The sequence below is a fragment of the Notechis scutatus genome, chromosome 2 (assembly GCF_049901735.1).
Source record: "Notechis scutatus isolate UNSWTSFEM ecotype Mainland chromosome 2, rNotScu1.2, whole genome shotgun sequence".
NCBI lineage: Eukaryota > Metazoa > Chordata > Lepidosauria > Squamata > Elapidae > Notechis > Notechis scutatus.
The window spans coordinates 152,692,599-152,711,842 of record NC_142010.1 but is presented as its reverse complement, the minus strand read 5'-3'; the positions used below and the strand labels follow the sequence as shown (position 1 = coordinate 152,711,842).

Sequence of the window (19,244 nt, the reverse complement as noted above, 5' to 3'; positions counted from 1 at the left end):
TTTTAGTTCAAATTATCTGAATTACAGATTTGACAGGTTTCTAAACATCTCTGAATCAGTGGTAGTATTCAACCGGTTCGGCCTGGTCGGTAGGAGTGATGAGCAGCGGAGACAAAATTAGTTCTCTCTGCTGCTCTGCTGTTGGGCCTACCCACCTGCCTGGGCTCCCATACTCACTTTTATCCGCTGAATTTGAAGCGCAGCTGCTTTGCGTGGCACAGAATAGCAACCAGGATCGTACCCAGGGGTGGGATTCTACTGGATCGCACCAATTCACTAGAACTGGTTGTTAACATTCTAAGCAGTTCGGAGAACCGGTTGTTAGAAGAAATTACTGCCCTAATCCTGTAAGGAAGGCAGGAAGGAAACATTCTGGTGTTGCTTACAGAAACTGCCTCTCCATTAACTCTTATTACATTCTTGGCAGGACTAGACTTCCTATCTCTGGAACTTCTCTGGAGTTTCCCCCCCCCCCCTCCTTTGCTGGTACTTTGCTGGTGTAGAGTGACCATTCAAAGTTACAATGGCACTGAAAAAAATGACATGACCGTTTTTCACACTTACGACTGTTGCAGCATCCCCACAGTCATGAGAGGCCAGGCGAGGAGATGAGTGCCTCGGTGTGAGTGATATTGAGTTGGCCACACCCAGCCAGTCACATGACCACCAAGTCATGCCCACCAACTAAGCCACGCCCACAGTAACCGGTTGTTAAAAAATTTGAATCCCACCCCTGATCGTGCAGGCTTGTAGGAGGCGAGTTAGAACACCTCTGCCCCTGTGCAAACACCTCTGCACGCCACCAAGCCACACCCAGCGAGTCGGTGGCAAAAATATTTGAATCCCACCACTGCTCTTAATATATAGCTTTCTGCTTCTCAGGGTCTCCAAGTAGAAAGATTAAAAGTTCAGTACAGGTAGTCCTCGACTTACGACCACAACTGAGCCCAAAATTTCTGTTGTTAAGTAAGACATTTGTTAAGTGAGCTTTGCTTCATTTGATGACCTTCCGTGCCTCAATTATTAGGGGAATCACTGCTGTTGATAAGGTAGTAGCGTGGTTGCTAAATGAATCAGGTTCCCCATTGACTTTGCTTGTCAGAAGGTCACAAAAGAGGATCACGTGACCCACACAGCAATGGTCATAAATAGGAACCAGTTGCCAAGCACGTCAATGTTGATCCCTTCATCCTGGGGATGCTGCAAAGGTCATAACTGTGAAAAATGGTCATAAGTCACTTTTTTTTCAACGCTATTGTAACTTTGAAGGGCCAATAAATGAACTGTTGTAAATCGAGGACTGTCTGTATACCTTTTCTTAATTGTCAGGGCTCCGACTATCCACCCCCATTCAAATCATGAGTCTCTAGCCGCATCTCCCAAAGTTTTCTTTAAAAAATCATTTATTAGGTGTGAACATGCCGGCATTGCCTGGGTGCAGCCGACTCTGAGACACATCATTCACCTCACCCTTGACCCTGGTCTTTCCCCACCCTCTGGATGTATATTCTCCAATGGGACACACCCACAGCCAAGAGTCATCAATCATGCTCCCCAGTAATAATCTTGCGTGCCAGAAGCTTCGGCCGCCTAGCAATTATCTATAAAAAGTATTTAAGGTATGTATTACTTCCCCCACTCCCTTTCTACTGACAACTCTAAAAGATCAGAGAAATAGTTTGAGTTGACACTTTTGCTATCAACTTTTGCCTGCCTCCTATTCAAGTCTTTCAAACTCTCCTCCAGAACCACTAAGCAGATCCATCTCCATGCATGGGCAATTGATGGAGCTTCGGCCTTCCGGAGGTTGCTGAATTACAATTCTTGGCAGCATGAGGTAAGGTGGCTAATGCTAAGGGATGCTGGGAGTTGTAGTTCAACAACAAATGGAAGGCCTCATTCTTCAGACACCAGTCCTATTTCATCAGCCTCACTGCATACGTTGAGATCTAACAAACCTACTCCAGGGCTAAGTACAACCCACCAGCCCCTGCGCAGCATCCTATGACAATGTTTTTCCACCCTATTAACTGTGACAATCTGGATTGCCAGATAAACAAAATCTCCATGAACATTTTAACCTTGCAAGACTGCCATGTTACATTCCAGCAAAAGGCTGGGCACGAAGGGACTATTAGTAACTTTTAAATTCATGAATATATTCATGAATAAACAGCAAAAAAAAAATATAGATTATTTCCATAAAGTGTGTTTTAGTAACGTTCTGTTCCTGTTGAGCCTGCTGAAGCATCGATTCTTGTTTTATCAAGAATGTCTAGTAGTTGGTCAAGGATAAAGCAGTTCAGATTAGCTGGGGAGCTGTCCAGTATGAAGAATAGTGTGAGAGATTGTTGCTTCAGCAATGGCTGGGCTCCAGCTGAGAAGTTGTGTAAAGTGACTTTGCTGCCTTATGTCTTTTTTTCCTTGCTTTTTCCTCACTTGACTGGTCTCAGAAAGGCCACTTCGTTTTATCTTCTTCATCCTAAGAAAATGGTCAGGGAAGAAACTCTTTTCAAATTCATTTATTGAGGTTTGACATGTTTTTGAAAAGAACAAGGTCTTCTCAGGGCATTCAGCAACCTGCAAAAGTAAATTTTATTCATTTGTTTATTTCCTGCCTTTATTATTTTTATAAATAATTTAAAGCAGCAAACACGCACAATACTTCTTTCTCCTCCTCCTATTTTCCCCACAAGTGAGTTGAGTTTTGCTGAGAGAGAGGGACTGGCTCAAAGTCATCCATTTAGCTTTCAGGCCTAAGGTGGGACTAGAACTCACAGTCTCCTAGTCCGGTGCCTTAACCGCTAGACCAAAATGCCATAAGCCTCACTTCAGAGCTATAGTAACCATATATGAACTGAAATGCAAATATGAACTGAAGAAATAGAAAAGTATATTGCAAATTCTCCTTGAAGTTTCTCCTCTGGCAACGTTGATGTTCCAGGAAAAAAAGGAAAAAAATAAGCCAACACTAGATTTGTCTTTGTTGATCTGAGAACAAAGAAGGCAAAAGCAGAGTGAGTTGGAAATTCACACAGACCTCAGCCTCTGGCAGTTTTTGCAATCTTCAAGTTCTCATCAGAGATGCTGGCTTACCATAGGATGATTATCTCAGAATTGGAGATATTTCCCTGACACTTAGGAGTTTCCAATGCATTCTGGGAAATCATTCCACTAGGATGGTGTTCCTTAACCTTGAATAATGTCACTCATCTTCCTCAGCCATACACCATGCTGATTGTGGCTAGTGGGTATCAAAACTAAAATAGAGAGAAGGAGCTGTGTGGAGGAAAATGATATAGAAGAAACAGGTAAAGGGAAGCAGAACCAAACAGCCTGCAGTTTAGATGGGGAGAGGTGATTGGGTAAAAGCAGGGGTGGGATTCTACCAGTTCGCACCTATTCTCTAGAACCGGTTGTTAACTTTCTAAGCAGTTCGGAGAACCGGTTGTTAGAAGAAATTACTGGCCTAATCCTGTAAGGAAGGCAGGAAGGAAACATTCTGGTGTTGCTTACAGAAACTGCCTCTCCGTTAACCCTGATTACATTCTTGGCAGGACTAGACTTCCTGTCTCAGGAACGTCTCTGGAGTTTTTTTTCCTTCCTTTGCTGGTACTTTGCTTGTGTGGAGTGACCATTCAAAGTTACAATGGCACTGAAAAAGGTGACTTATGACCATTTTTCACACTTACAACTGTTGCAGCATCCCCACAGTCATGAGAGGCCAGGCAAGGAGATGCATGCCTCCATGTGAGTGATATTGAGTTGGCCACGCCCAGCCAATAACATGACCACCAAGCCACACCCACCAACTAAGCCATGCCCACAGAACTGGTTGTTAAAAAAATTGAATCCCACCCCTGGGTAAAAGGGCTACTCCTTGAGGCTCACTTCAGGACTGCTCTGTGGGAATCTGAAGCAGGAACAGAGGGCGCATTGAAAGCTGCAAAACTGTTTGATTTCCTCTGAATTTCCTTTTTTGCACATATCTGTAAAACATACACGCAACCCTGCCCCAAAGCAAATATCAAAAAGTCAGCTCAAAGGGAAAGTAGGAGATCTAAATTGCTGCCCAGCTTGGGATCATGTGAAATGAGTAAAATACATTTTATAAACTGTAAAAGCTGGAATAAGTAGAATAGATTGTGTTCAAGATGTACTGCCTGCTCTAAAGAGAAATTGGAGTGAAGGCCTGGCCAACCCAAAAGACAGTAGCTGCCATATTTATTGTGAGGTAAGCTTTCCTCAGAGGCAGGGTATGTTGTTTGCTGCTGTGTTAGGGGTGCTTGTGTAAGTACAGTATATTTGCCAATATAATGATGGAGAGGGATTGTCTGAACGAAAGGCCTTGAAAGGTAAGAGGCCCTTATTACAATTTGTACCCTTCCTGCTAGAAAGCCTTTGGGGACTTTCTATTAAGGGGTGTGTGTCCATAAAGCTTCCAAGTTGTATTTGGCTGATCATGCAGAGAAATCAATGATTCAGGCCAACTGATTCTTGTTCCTCTAAGACAGAGGTCTTCAAACTGGACAGCTTTAAGACTTGTGGACTTCAACTCCCAGAATTCTTCCTCCAGACATGTTAGCTCAGGAATTCTGGGCGTTGAAGTCCACCAGTCTTAAACGTGCCAAGTTTGAAGATCCTTGCTCTAAGGGCTCTTTCTCGTCCTGGTTCAGCGCAGGCCACGGCTGCCACTCATCTCTCCTTGCCTCGTGCTTTAATGAGGAACAGCAAGGCAGAGTCAGATCTCCCGAAGCCTCCGAAGGGCTCTGTGCTCTGAAGACGAACCTGATGGAGCTGCTACTCATCGGGGGAGGAATCTCCTTGAGAACAGCACCTTTTAACTAGAGCATTGCTGGTTCTTCAAGCATGTTTTATTAGCACACATTCGCCACCAGATTAAAAAGATGGCTGAAGAAAAGCCCAGGCTGTAACTATTTGGATGGCTGGTTCATGCCGTCAATGCAGACAGTGAGTAACCTTTTTCTCGCTCTTCCAGCTTCAGGCTGCTGGTGGGACACTCCCTGCTAATAAAAATAGCACCAAGAGCCAGAAGACTATGACTCTTTCAGCCTGCTGTTCTTCTACAGGCAACAATATTTTCCCTTTGAAAGAAGGGGAGAGGACTTGGTCTATTTTTTCTGGATAGGAGAATGACATGCAGGCTTCCTTGCTGAGTGTGCCAGCACAGCTCACGCGCAGGAGCTTCAAGAGGACCACTCAGGTGGCTCCTTCTGCATTCTTGCCAGGGGGTTCTATGGTTTTAAACTCGCGCTATCTCCTAGAGTGAAATGAACTTGAAATCCTAATGCAGTCTGAAAAAGAACAACAACAACAACAAAAAGGAATAAGCATCACATGATGCACTCCAGTGCAATTTGAAGTTCTCTAATTTAAGCTAATGCATTTTGAATAAAAATAGGAATTGATTGGGATGGAAGAGTCAAGAAGAAAGAAACGGGGCTGTGGCAGCCAAATACGTGCAGGAATAGCTTTTAAAGCCCCTCAGTTGGTTCACAGAATTACATTAATGCATTGTAAAGCCGCCAGTCCAAGATTGACCTCTTAGAAGCCCAGGCCCTGCACTATGGAGAAAGACCAGGTCCCTCCTGTTTCCCATTTCACTTAAAATTGGTCTTTGACCACTTGGAAGCCACCCCCCAATTTAATAACTAAAACTGTAGAGAGTAGAGTAGAGTAGACAATGGAATGGAATGGAATGGAATGGAATGGAATGGAATGGAATGGAATGGAATGGAATAGAATAGAATAGAATAGAATAGAATAGAATAGAATAGAATAGAATAGAATAGAATAGAATAGAATAGAATAGAATAGCACAGCACAGAACAGCACACAACAGAACAGAACAGGACAGAATAGGTCAGAGCCCGGGGGCAGAGTCAAGAGAGGAATTAGCCTGGAGTCATTATATTGCCACAAGCAATCCAAGTCTAATCTCCCCTCCTTGAATTCCACGGACTCTTTTCTAAGTGGCAATTTAGTGATTAGCTGATGAGCTAATTAGATTCGTGTGTATAGGCATGAGCAATACATCTTTTTAACTGGAACTTAACATGTGTGATCCTGATTCTTAGCACCTGATAACAGAACAGAACAGAATGCTCATGGGACACCAACCTTGAAAGTCAGAAGCTGAGCAAAGTCAGGCAAGGCTTAAAAACTCCTGTCTGTGAACAGGAGTTTTGCTGCTCCTTCTAGGTCAGTGGTCCCCAACCTTTTTTGTACCACGGACCGGTACAATCCATGGACCGATCCACGGACTGGTACCGGCATCAGCACGCACGACCAAGGCAAGGCGAGCCAAGCGACCAGCCAGCCAGCCGTCCCCCGCTTCTCCCCGCCACCTTCAACTCCTCCTTTGTACCTTCTCGTGGTCGATGGGCTTTTCGGGCTCTTTCTTAATCTCCTCCTGAGTAACGCGAGACTCCATGCCATCGGACGGCTCTTCATTAAGCCGCCCCCCTCTTCCATGAAACTAAGGCATGAGGATTCCTTCAGCACCCAAACGCCGCTTTCCAACCACTCACCCGGAAGCACTTTCTCAAGCGCCGTCGAAACAAGATGGCGGCGCCCAAGCAAAATAGGCGGCCCAGTACAAAATGATCCACGGACCGGTACCAGTCCGGGGCCCAGTGGTTGGGGACCACTGTTCTAGGTTATCTATTGTAATACAGAGCAATGCTTTGAGTGTGGAGCTTCCTCTTATTTTTCCTATATCGGTGATACAGTGGCAACCAGAAAGAGTCCTCGTTCCATATACTTCAGGTCTTTTTCTTAGGCTGCAGGGTTGTTGTTGTTTTTAGTAAAAAGTATAAATAAATGTTTAAAGCTTTGTGTAGCTCACATACAAGCTTCATAGTATCACCATTGAACTAGGCATTGTTTTCCTCTCCCCTCTGTTTCAGTCACTCGGTCCAGCTTGAAGGCTGAGAGAAATGCTAAAGGAACTAAAAAGTATTGACCAATATTCATTAAAGAATATTCTGCCTTTCTTGCAGGCTTAGACCTTAGATTTAGCAGGCTCTAAGAAACTGGATGCCATCCAGATTATATCTTCAGGGAGATCAACTGGGGGAAACTTCTGGAAGTTGTTTTAAATTGGACTTAGATAAATCTGGGGTGAACGAAAGTCTGTTAAATTGAGGGTGGTGGAAGGAAAGGCACCACAAACACCTTTCCCGTTCTTCTCTGAACTGGACACAACACTAATACTCTTAAAGGTCAAGGGTATCATATTTTTCTCTATTTTTAAAATTCCAAGCTGTCTTGCATTTGCAAACAGTCCGTTCCGTTCGGAAATCCAATAGTGACTTAATCAAATCACTGAATCAAATTAAATTTCAACATCAGATGGCTGAATCAAATTCGTCATGTCGCTTTGTGCACATACAAAAATACCTCTTCCCCCGGTTGAATCCACTTTCCAAACAGAATGAAATCAGATTCAGAGGGCTCACTTTAAAAAAAAGAAAAAAAAATCCAAACATGACCAATTTAGAAATCAAATCACCATGACTGTGAAATCTGCATCCGAATAACTAAATTGAAATGGATCTGATCTGTTCCCCAGGCCTCTCCTGTGTCTGGAAGAAAAGGAGCTGTAAAGGTTTGGAGAGAAGAAATGAGGGAGAGGATAGAATTGCAGAACAGATTCTATGCTGTGCATTAAAGTGGGCAGGAGCTTTTACATCAGTCTATCACGTCTATTCCTTAGGTAAAGCTTCATAGACTGGATTTGAGAGGCTAAAAATCAGCTTGCAGTAATGGACTGGCCAAAAGGGACACTGGGACAGATTCCCACAATCCCCTTGAATTTTCCAGGTCCTGTCATCCTCTTTGGTCCGCTCCTCTTCATTTACATCCAAGAATGCTGAGATGCCAGAGATAGAAGAAGATAAAACTGACTTTCGTCCCATAGTGTCAAAGGCAACTTTTGACTAAGATGCTTTTAATCTCGAACTGTGCTATTATTAGCAAAACACCTTGCCAGGGTGAAAGAAAATGAGCAAAGTCAGTCTCTCTTAGCCAAAGCCCTGTTGGGTTAGAGATGTAACAAAATGATGAGAGGAGAAGCAGCAAGAGGGAAAATTACAGATACAGTTGAGAAGGAAGTAGATGCTCCTTGCCATTGCAATAAGGGTGGTATATAAGCAGGATAAGCAGGGATGCCAGCTTTAAATTTAAAAAAACATCTGGAAGAAAGCAATCAATTATGAGATGTGATGTAGATGGAGTAGTCCAAAATCCAGAATCAGTTTCCTTGGATTTTGCTTAGTAACTTTAATTCTGAGTTTAACCTACTGCAATAGTCCTCCTCCTCCTTGTGAGGATATTCTAAGGTGGCAAGGGGACAGGGTGAATCTTGATGCAAGCAAATTTCTTTGGGGGAAGAGGGATGCTAAATTGTCAACTGGTCAAAAGAGAAACTTCCTTTCCTTTCCTTTCCTTTCCTTTCCTTTCCTTTCCTTTCCTTTCCTTCCTTCCCTTCCCTTCCTTCCTTTCCTTTCCTTTCCTTTCCTTTCCTTTCCTTCCTTCCCTTCCCTTCCTTTCCTTTCCTTTCCTTTCCTTCCTTCCTTTCCTTTCCTTTCCTTTCCTTTCTTCCTTCCCTTCCCTTTCTTTCTTCCTTCCTTTTCCTTTCTTCCTTTCCTTTCCTTTCCTTTCCTTTCTTCCTTTCCTTTCCTTTCCTTTCCTGCCCTTCTCTTCCCTTCCTTCCTTTCTCTCCTTCCTTTTCCTTTCTTCCTTTCTTTTCCTTTCCTTTCCTTCCCTTCCTTTCTTCCCTTCCTTTCCTTCCTTCCTTTCTTTTCCTTTCTTCCCTTCCCTTCCTTTCTTTCTTTCTTTCCTTCCTTTTCCTTTCTTCCTTTCCTTTCCTTCCCTTCCTTTTCCTTCCCTTCCTTTCCCTTCCTTTCTTTCTTTCCTTCCTTTCCTTTCTTCCTTTCTTTTCCTTTCCTTTCCTTTCTTCCTTTCCTTCCCTTTCCTTCCTTCCTTCCTTTCCTTTCCTTTCCTTTCTTCCTTCCCTCCCTTCCCTTTCTTTCTTTCCTTCCTTTCCTTTCTTCCTTCCTTTTCCTTTCCTTTCCTTTCCTTTCTTCCTTTCCTTTCCTTTCCTTTCCTTTCCTGCCCTTTCTTCCTTCCCTTTCCTTTCCTTCCTTCCTTTCCTTCCTTCCTTCCTTTCCTTTTCATTCTGAATGGCAGCACAATTTGCAGAAATGCAAACAATTATTATGATCTTTGTCAATTCATCGTGATAAATGCAATCATTGCATTTCTTATTCAGAATTGCCCTTCTTTCCCCAAGAAAGCTTCCCTGCAAAGAAGGCTAGAGTGACAGATAATGACTAGCCCTTTCTTAGCACAATTTTGGCCCCTGTCTTCTTAACTGAATCCCAGGAGTCTGCTCTATCTACCCTCTACAGGTAATCCTTGGCCTTTGTGCAGAATTGAGCCCAAAATTTCCACTGCTAAGCAAGACAATAGTTAAGTGAGTTTTCTCCCATTTTACTAACTTTCTTGCCACAATTGTTAAGCAAATGACTGCAGTTGTTAAGTTACTAACACGGTTGTTAAGTGAATCTGGCTTCCCCATTAACTTGGGCTTGTCAGATGGACTCAAACGGTGATCACATGATCCTGGGACATTGCAGCCATCATAAATACCTGCTAGTTACGGCAAGGGTCCGAATTTTGATCATGTGACCACAGGGAGGCTGCAATGGTCATACATGTGAAAAGCAATCATAAGTCACTTTTTAAAATGCTGTTGTAACTTCAAATAGTCATTCAGTGAATGGTTGCAAATCGAGGACTACCTGTATTGATAGTTATACTAACTAAAGGAATTTTGAGAAGTATGACAACCAGAAGCTCGTTTAAAGCTAGCAACCCAAAATGTAAAAGCTCATTTAAAGTTTGCAACCCAAAATGCAGAAGTGACCACTTAGACCAAAGATCCCTTTGAGCTATTTTAAGATTTGGAAAACAAAATTTCAGTGGCATGGCTTCATTACAGATGTTTAAAGTGAAGTGCAAAGTTGCTTTTGATTGTGCAGAAATGGATAAATTGACTATAGAGTTAAAAGGAAAAGAAGATTCGGAATATTATGCAATATGGGAGAAAAGGTACAATTAGAAGTAGAAGGTATAGAAATAGAATGTATAGATTGTATCGGACATGAAATGTAGTTGTATAAAAAAGGTCACAGTATTGTTTAATATGTGATTGAGATATGTAAAAAGGAAAAATCCATATATATATATTATTATTATAATATATATATATATATTCTTAAGTTTTCGCGGGTACTTACATGTATGGTATTCAGCTTTGTTCGGGTATTTTCCCACGTCATTATAGTTGTGCTTTTTAAAGTTGTAGCAACATTTGGCAGAATCTCATCTGCCATCATCAGGCTTCCACAGACAGAACACAATACAGAAGCCTGATGATGGCAGATGAGATTCTGCCAAACGCTGCTACAACTTTAAAAGCACAACTATAATGACGTGGGAAAATACTCTGAACAAAGCTGAATACCATACATATAAATACCCGCGAAAACTTAAGAAAACATATATAGTACAGTATATATGAAATGCATGTAAAGCTTTACTCAATACTTTATACCTGAGACAGGGTCTCAGAAGCACCTAGTTTAAATGTTCCTTTTTCTTGAATACAGTATGATGTCTTGCTGTTTCCTTTGCCAGAGGATAATAATAATAATAATAATAATAATAATAATAATAATAATAATAATAATAATAATAATAATAGCTGGATTTTTGTGGCTCTTTCAAGAGTTATTAAAAGCCATATTGATTTATTTGTCTCCCTTGAAAATATATTTCCTGCAGCCTTTTCTCAAATAAAATCTACATTTTAAAGAACACCATGCAATATTTACCAGGAGATCATATGACAGTCAGAGTGCTCCCTCCACATACACCCCCTCACTTCAATCAATGCTAGCAAACAATATACATTGGGAGGGAAGTATTTTAAGCCAGTCCTATCAGTGAGCAATGTGCAATGATGCCGGGTCAATAGCAGAATATTAACCAGTATTTCTCCTATAATTTTTAAGTAATATAGTCACAGGGCACTGGGGTTACCCAGTATATAGGCTGTTTGTTTTGATCCACTGCAGCAGAACACTGGAGTCCAGTGTCACCCTATAGACCAACAAATTTAATATTATTGCATAAATAGGTTATGTAATAGTGAATACATTAATCCTAAAGGTGCCAGATGATTCTGCTGTTTTTGCAAAGAGAAGATATAGAATCAGACAGCTGCTGTTCTCCCCAACAACCTCAGAGCCAAGGTCATGGTCATTAATTCTGATTACATTTCTTTCTGCTCTCTTAGAGTTTATGATTGATTTTCTATTCATTATTTTATTTAACTGCTTTCAGCTGAATGTTTTAATAGAACAAAATCATTTTTTAAAGGATGTATGTCCTCCATAATTTATTGCCATTTGTATATCTTCTGCATCATCCAAAAAATCAGATCTGATTCTTTCTTCCCTGTTATTAATACATGGTGGGCACTCCTAGAAGCTTCTAAAGAATTCACTTGTTGTTCCCTTCTAGTGGGGGGTTATCAAAGGTTGTTGACCCTGTTTCCAAGGAAAGTGATAAGACATACATTTATTTTGTTTGTCAAAATTTTACTTGTGTTTGGGTAGGCAAGTTAGTCCTATAAAAGTTTATCGTTTTACCTGTTTGTTATTCTAGATGGAGCTATTATATGCAAACTATAACGTTCCAACAAATCGTATATCCACTTTATAGTTGAGCCTCTAACTTTCCTTTCAGTGGATTATTGCTGTCCCTACCATCATTATTACCAGTGGTGGGATTCAATTTTTTTTACTACCGGTTCTGTGGGCATGGCTTGGTGGGCGTGGCAGGGAAGGATACTGCAAAATCCCCATTCCCTCCCCACCCCACTAACCTGCTTTCCAGCTCTGTTCTCCTGTGCAGGGCAACAAAAGAAGACCCAGCCAATCAACTGGGACTCGGGAGGCAGAGAATAGATGGGGGCTAGTCAGAGGTGGTATTTGCCAGTTCTCTGAACTACTCAAAATTTCTGTACCGGTTCTCCAGAACTGGTCGGAATCTGCTGAATACCACCTCTGATTATTACTATTCCAGTTATTATTGATGATCCTATGATTATGTTTTCCATAGCCATTGCTGAATATACAAAGTATTTAATATATATTTTCAATTCCAATATGGAAAAATGAAAATGACACACACTGTCCTATGGAATGAGATAGCCCAGTTGCTGCAAAGATCAAGCGTTTTAAATGGTTTTGTTTAATAGAGAAAAGGAAGATTTCTTAATGCCTGTCTTAATTTTCAGAGACATTATACCTCTGACTGCCTTCATCATAACAAGGGATGATTTTATGCCTCCAGAATCTTGTATAAAGAAATCTCCCTGTGTCGTTTCTATGGCCATTCTCATGCCAAAGGGGATAAACAGCCAACTGACTGGACTAAGCCTTGAGGTGCTGGTGGGTTTAAGAAGAGCAGTTTATTCATTTATCTATTGTAGGGAATAGCCTCCTCAAATGATTTACAGAGGTAAAATACTTTGCCACTATAAAGGCATCCTCTCTTCCTATGATGATTGAGCCTACTTGCAACCTGGTGGGGGGAAGATTTTAAACTGTCGGACCACAATCTAGGCTCAGGAATTTTGGGTTTTGTGATCCCACAGGAATGGGAAGGCTGGCTTTATATGCTGCTTTAGAACTATGACATGCCAGGTCCATATATCAATATGTTTATCAAGGAGCTTAGTTCTTGATTTGGCTACTCAGATAGCAGAATTGTTTTGGCCTTGCCTGAGATATCAAATAACCTTAGAACACTGTGCCAGGGGAAATAGTGGCATATGTTATCTCCTTGCCTCCCCTCCTTCTCCTAATGCTATGCTTACCAGTGGGGGTTCTTTCCTAACAGTAATACTCAGGCTCATCCCATGAAATGAAATGGATGGGTGAGAGATTTGGGACAGAGAGAAGCAGCTTTTCTTTGATTGCTGCTAAGCAAATAGATTTCAAGGGGACAGAATAAATTCATAGCTGATAAATCACGACCCCTAGATAGAAATCTCAGATTTTATGACAGTATTTCTTTACGTGCTTATTCCTGGAAGGAAAACGGAAGAGGCCTATTACTTTCACCTCCTATCTGTGGCCTTGTTTTTATTTATTTACACTCTCATTGCCTCTCTTAGTCACGCTTGTGTGTGCATGTGTGTGCCAATATGTGTGTGTATATGTAAATGTATGGTTGTGTATATGTAGATCTGTAAAAATCAGCAGTCAACAAGAAAAATAATCCTGCACATGTATTTTGTGACTTATTATTTCAGGTAGGTTATTTTGTACCTCCTAAATATTTAAAATCAAGATTCCCTCACACTCTGAGGGGATTGCCTCTAACAGGCATGTATGGAATTATATTGTTGCCTGTTTTAAAATATTTATATCTGACTCTCAGAAAAAGCTCCAAGTTAGCTGGCAGCAAACCAATAGTTTGCCTTCTACCATACTTAGAGAGAGTGGATTTGTTTCCATATTTGGGATATAAAGACTTTTAGGATACATGTAAAGTAGACTTCTAGTTGGGCTAAGGTAGGGATAGGAAATTGATCTGAATTATTCTAATTAATATATTTGTATCCCTGTTTCCATATTGCTTGAAGAAAGTTAGGGGAGGATTTCTGCCAAATGATCATGACAATCATTTTTGGGATAAGATAACCCAATCTTAACCTAGCCTCTCCTACATTTATTGAGAATTCTGAGAATTGTAATCCTGGTATATCTGTGTCTCACTCTTTAGGCATGGCTTTGGAATCAATATATCAGGTCCCTTTGTACATTCATCTAGTTATGTAGTGAGACCAATAATCCAAGTTCCATTGACGTGGCCTCAGCTAAATACACAGATGCATAATGCATAATGCATACACAAGATCACACTCCTCTTGCTTCCTTATGGCAACTGAAGTATATAATTAAGGCAAAGGAAATTTTTCATGCATTGGGATGGATCAAATATGTGTTGGATTTCTCTGGTTTGGATCCAATTTAGGCTACCCGTGGATTTGATCATACTAATTAGGAGTTCCTGTGAGTCTCTTGAGTTCTAAAGACTGTTGTATGATGCCTTGGTGGTTTCAAACTCTTTTTTTGGGATTACTTAATTAGCTGCATAGTTGCATAGCCCCTGCATGGTGATTTGGCATTCCAGGCTGATTTCAGTGGATAAGAAAATTACATTTGCACAGAAGCATCTATTTTGAAAGGAACTTCCTGTTTCACTTGACCCAAGTTTTAGAAACATTTTTAAAACTACAATTTATCTGCATTCACATAGCACAGTGAACCACAAAGTAATCAACTACTTTATTGCTAAGGATCATCTTAATTATCAGTCCTTGCAGAACTATAAATGAATACGCAGAGAACAATTGGACAGTTGGTGAAGTCAGAAATTCTCCTTCTTGAAGTGAAATAAGTCTAGGATGCCACAATGAGCCAGAGCTATAGAGCCAAAACAACTCTAAACTTTTAATACTAGCATTGACAAATGAAACCCAGTTTATACAATTGATAAAATCAAAAACATTACTGATTGCCCCACTTCTAAAAGCAAATAAAGCAACTTCAGGAAAACTAAGTAGGGAATTTTCTACTGGACTGTGATATGATATTACACTTATATAATTTATCGATGCAAAATAGATAATAAATCATGGGGAAATGTGAGCATGGATACTATATTAGCTACTTATCTATATAGTAAACATATTCTATATAGAATCAATAGTAAACAGAAAATTGGTTGAAAGATCTTTTTCAGAACCCTGGACAGCTCCTTTGCCTTGTCAATAACTTGCTGTACAATCTATGTTTTCTGTCTGTGCTTGAAGGACCACTGGTGGTCCTTGAAGATACTGCAGGTGGTCCTGAGTTTCAATACCACTACACTTTCCCAAGTGCAAAATTTGAACGATGTTTTTGCTTCATCCAGTGTTTTTGGTTGAAATCATGTAAAATATTGGCATTTTCATTTAAATTTTTGCAAGAGGTTAGCATCCTCACTTGAACTTTTCACAATATTTCAGATAGCAGAATAACTTTATCCTGAAAGTTGGATATCTTGCAAAATATTGACCATTTTAAATTAAAAAAAAATACTTTTAATTTTGAAGTTCCATGGGCACCATCAAGAAGTTGCATACATGTAAAGCAATTCACATAACGGAAATAGTTGGGAATCACTATCTTCATGCTATTATACTGGGTACAGTGCTTATTCTCTCCTAGTAGAAATTGATTTGGGAGGAAGAAAAAAATAATAGGTTGTATGGGAGGAAGGAACGACTTGAAAACGGGTGTTTCATTCCTTGATAGCAGCAGCCTTATTGGGCCTATTGGGCCTTGTTTCCCTGAAATCACTATGAAGAAAATGTTCACCCTCAAGGGAGAAGCAGGAGACAATGAGACATGGATACCTTATTTACATTAGGTGTTTCGTGTTTATGTGCTCTTTTTGAAGACAAGAAGACAGCACTGGAAGTCAAACATTTGATTGCTCAAATATTCCATTCCCGCTTTCTGACCATAGTCTCAAAATGTTGCAGATTATATATTTGGAATGGATTACATCAAAACAATAATAAACAGAGCAGAATTGAGTTAAGTCTGGGAAATTCTTGAACTTTGAGGTATTTAGAAACCATAATTATAGGATTACTTGTTGACTCTAGATACGTTAGCACTAATTACATGAACTACTTGTGAAACATTTAGTATGATCACCATACATCTTAAAGCCTATATATTCTTATATTATACCTACCAATTCACCCTCTATGATACCCTTATCTCCACATATGAAGATTTATTCACAACATTGGGTGATCTGGTTGGTTCCTGATCCAGGTTTAAATCCACTACTCACTGAGAGCTGCCATGTGTTTGTGTTAGATTTAGAGCACTTGGGAAACATACTCACACATACTTATATAATTAGGACTGAGGAACACTTCAAATTTGTTTCTAAAAGTCAAATGGAGGGCAGCCATGCAACCATTGGAAAAGACACCGCTGTTTTAAGGAATTTGAAAAATGAAAACCTCTCTATGTTCCAAAGTACTTTTTAAAATTAGAATATGAAGCACTATAGACCCCTAAAGTAAATTTACCAATTTCATGCGGCTTCCTTAAAAATTAGGACTCTACTTTCTTTTTCTACTGAAACTCACAGATTTATGTGAAAACTGTAGGCTTTGTTTGCCTTTCATATTTAAACATGAGACCTGTTTCTTTAGTTGGAGATTAATTGACATTACAGCCTGAACTCTGCAGATATCCCACTTTTTCTCCAAACATTATGCACATTTACCAGTCAGATCTAGAAATAAGCACTTATTCCCCCTCTTTTATTTGAATGTAAGAAAATTCCTATTATCAGTTTTGCTCTAAAATAAAACCCTGAGGTGGGTTAGTTTTTTATTATTTATTTATTTACTTGTATGTGTGCATGTGTATGGGTATGTTATGAATTACATTCTTCTATCCTTTAAATGGCATGTTACAAAGAATATTGAGGAATTTCTTTTTTATTGCTTGATTCAAATACTTAAAGCTTTGATTTATTAATCTGGTAAATTTGCATCCCACTTTTATGAATATATTTAAAAAGACAATGGAGGGTTTGGATAATACGCAAAGTAGTTTATATTTAATCTCTTGATTCCAAACCCTACTTGTAGTTAAATAACGACCTTGTCTTTTTTATCTTACTGTCTTTTACAATATATCAACATGTATTCAGGCCCTTGGGATCTGCAGGATCTTCCTGGGAAAATATCATCTTAAAGAATATCAACAAATTAAATAGGATTAACGGGGAAAGGTTAAGGAAGCTGGAGAGACAGCAACGTATTTTAAATTGCACATCATACTACATCATGCTATGTTTTAATCACAGTTCTTAACTGAGGCACATTGATTGAGTTAAGCCATAAAATGTTGATTGGCAAACATTAATGTTCAAGTTCAGGCAACAAGCTGACTTCAAATTAAATATACCATATTGGGGCTTAGTGGAAGGGTGCAAAACCCATGGACCACCAACAGTCTTTTTTGCAGGGCTCTGGATCCCCCAAAAACCATTTAGGAAAAGAAAAGGAACATAAAGCCTTAGAGATACTTAAAGCCACCTATTACACTTCTTTAAACTCCTCACACACAGAGAGACATATGTGCCCTGGCCAAGCCTATTTGGGAGAATTAGCCCTTAAGACTAGTGCGGTCGTTGTGTTGATGGAAGGTATACATTCCTGACTTATTTCTAAGTGTCATTGCAGACATTGGTTGACCTGAGAGCTTCAGGCTTTGCTAACCTGAATGAGTGGCAGGAGCTTGACTACAACTCTTGCTTTTCTAACAGGTTTCCTTTGGGCAGCAGGAACACCCTTTGTGCCAAGCTCTAAGAAGGCCTTCATCTCTGCTTCTTCCATGGCTTGGCCCCCTGGCTGGCTGGCCTCTAGAAAACCTTGTGGCCCCACCCCTGAGGCTCTATAGAATGAATCCAGGAGACAGACGGGACTGAGTAGGTAAGCGAGAAGAATTTGCAACCAGGAAACAGGATGATGGACATTCTTGGCAGAAATGGTATTTTCTTTCTGATCAATCTATGCCTTTCTCCATTCTTCTCCACACAGGTTTTTCATTCTGTCTACCAGACTAACCTAGCTCAAATCTACTCTTCATCCTCCACACCTCTGCCCAGTGTAACCAGCTGGGCTGTGACTCACATCCAACATGGGAGACATGGCCAACAGCTCTGTGGATTTTTATCCCAAAAACCAGCGGCAAGAAATGAACCATGCAGGTGGCTTTGGCTGCACCCTGTCGGAGCTGCGCTCCCTTATGGAGCTGCGTGGGGCTGAAGCTCTCCAGAAAGTCCAGGAGACCTACACGGATGTCAACGGGCTCTGTAGGAGACTTAAGACTTCCCCCACTGAAGGTACCAGATAAATGACTTGGGCAGGCTCATAATCAGTGGGATCATCAGGTCAGAACTTGGGAGCAGGACCCAGAGACCCAGACAGCAGAATAAATAGGTACCTCCTTAGGACCCACTGCAGATGAAAGCAAGGGAAAGCATCCATAATCCTTATCATCTAAGGCAAGGGTCTCCGACTTTGATAACTTTAAGCCTGAGGACTTCAACTCTCAGAATTCCCCAGCCAGCTCTGCTGACTGGGAACATCTGGGAGTTGAAGTCCATCAGGCTTAAAGTTGCCAAGGTTGGAGACCCCTGATCTAAGGGACATCAGTGGCATGAAATAAAGGAAGTAAAATGCATTTATTATATAACAAGAATTGTCAGAGGATTGCACATTTTAAGGAATGCAAAATAATACATATTATCATTTTAAGGGGGTCCTTTAACAAAATGTTTAAATCCAATTTCTTTTTCGTGTACATCACTTTAATAATCTCAGATTGTACTCGTTGTTGTTATTTAAGGATGCTTCAACCTCTCTTTATAGCTGTAGTCTCAATATCACAATGGAAACTTGCTAAAATGTAGCCATTCCTTTCATTTAAAATGCTTATATTAAAATTGTTCTATGACTTATTCAGTGTAAGCCACCATCTCAAAGTCAACTACACATATCTTAAGAGTGCTACATATTGTAAAACCCATTAACCCTCTAAGAACTAGCACTAATAAGCTAGCCTCTCCCTAAATAATCTACTATTCCAAAATTAAACCATTACTTTCTTAACAAATTAATCAGACCTTTGGATTTTAGTGGCAATATTTATTTAGCAGCATATATACCTGCATTGATGTTGAGGCATTACCAAAAACCCCTTCAAAACAAAGTCAACAGGGAACCTGTGTTCCCCTTCAAAACAGCACATTGGATTGGCTACCCAAACAGGAAGTCAAAATGATTTGGGGGGGGGCATATGCTATGCATGCAGAGTGGTCTCTTCCTTTGATAGCACCTGGTTTCATCAAGCTGGATCACCTCAACCCTTTAGTTTTGAGGCATCGAAGTGGAATTGCTTGCTTTTCCAAAGGAAGGCACCATCTGAAATTACAATGCTATGGAGATCTAGTTCAATGTGACACATGAGTTAGAGAAAAGCCATTTCACGCAGACATAAGAA

At 40.3% G+C, this 19,244-nt stretch overlaps 1 protein-coding gene across 10 annotated transcripts in view; it reads left to right on the top strand.

The window, feature by feature from the left end:
• The window catches only part of ATP2B3 (ATPase plasma membrane Ca2+ transporting 3), a 129,830-nt gene that overhangs the window by 32,554 nt on the left and 78,032 nt on the right, over positions 1 to 19,244 (top strand). For 9 of the 10 annotated variants that reach the window (XR_015747855.1, XM_087956847.1, XM_087956851.1 and 6 more), the window contains 2 exons: positions 17,506 to 17,671; positions 17,780 to 18,084. Coding sequence is in view for 9 of the 10 variants with exons in the window: in XM_087956847.1 (XP_087812973.1) it covers positions 17,880 to 18,084 (205 nt within the window). In the remaining variant the exon portion in view is untranslated. The remainder of the gene's footprint in view (positions 1 to 17,505; positions 17,672 to 17,779; positions 18,085 to 19,244) is intronic. The other variant, XM_026676399.2, reaches the window with a different exon arrangement.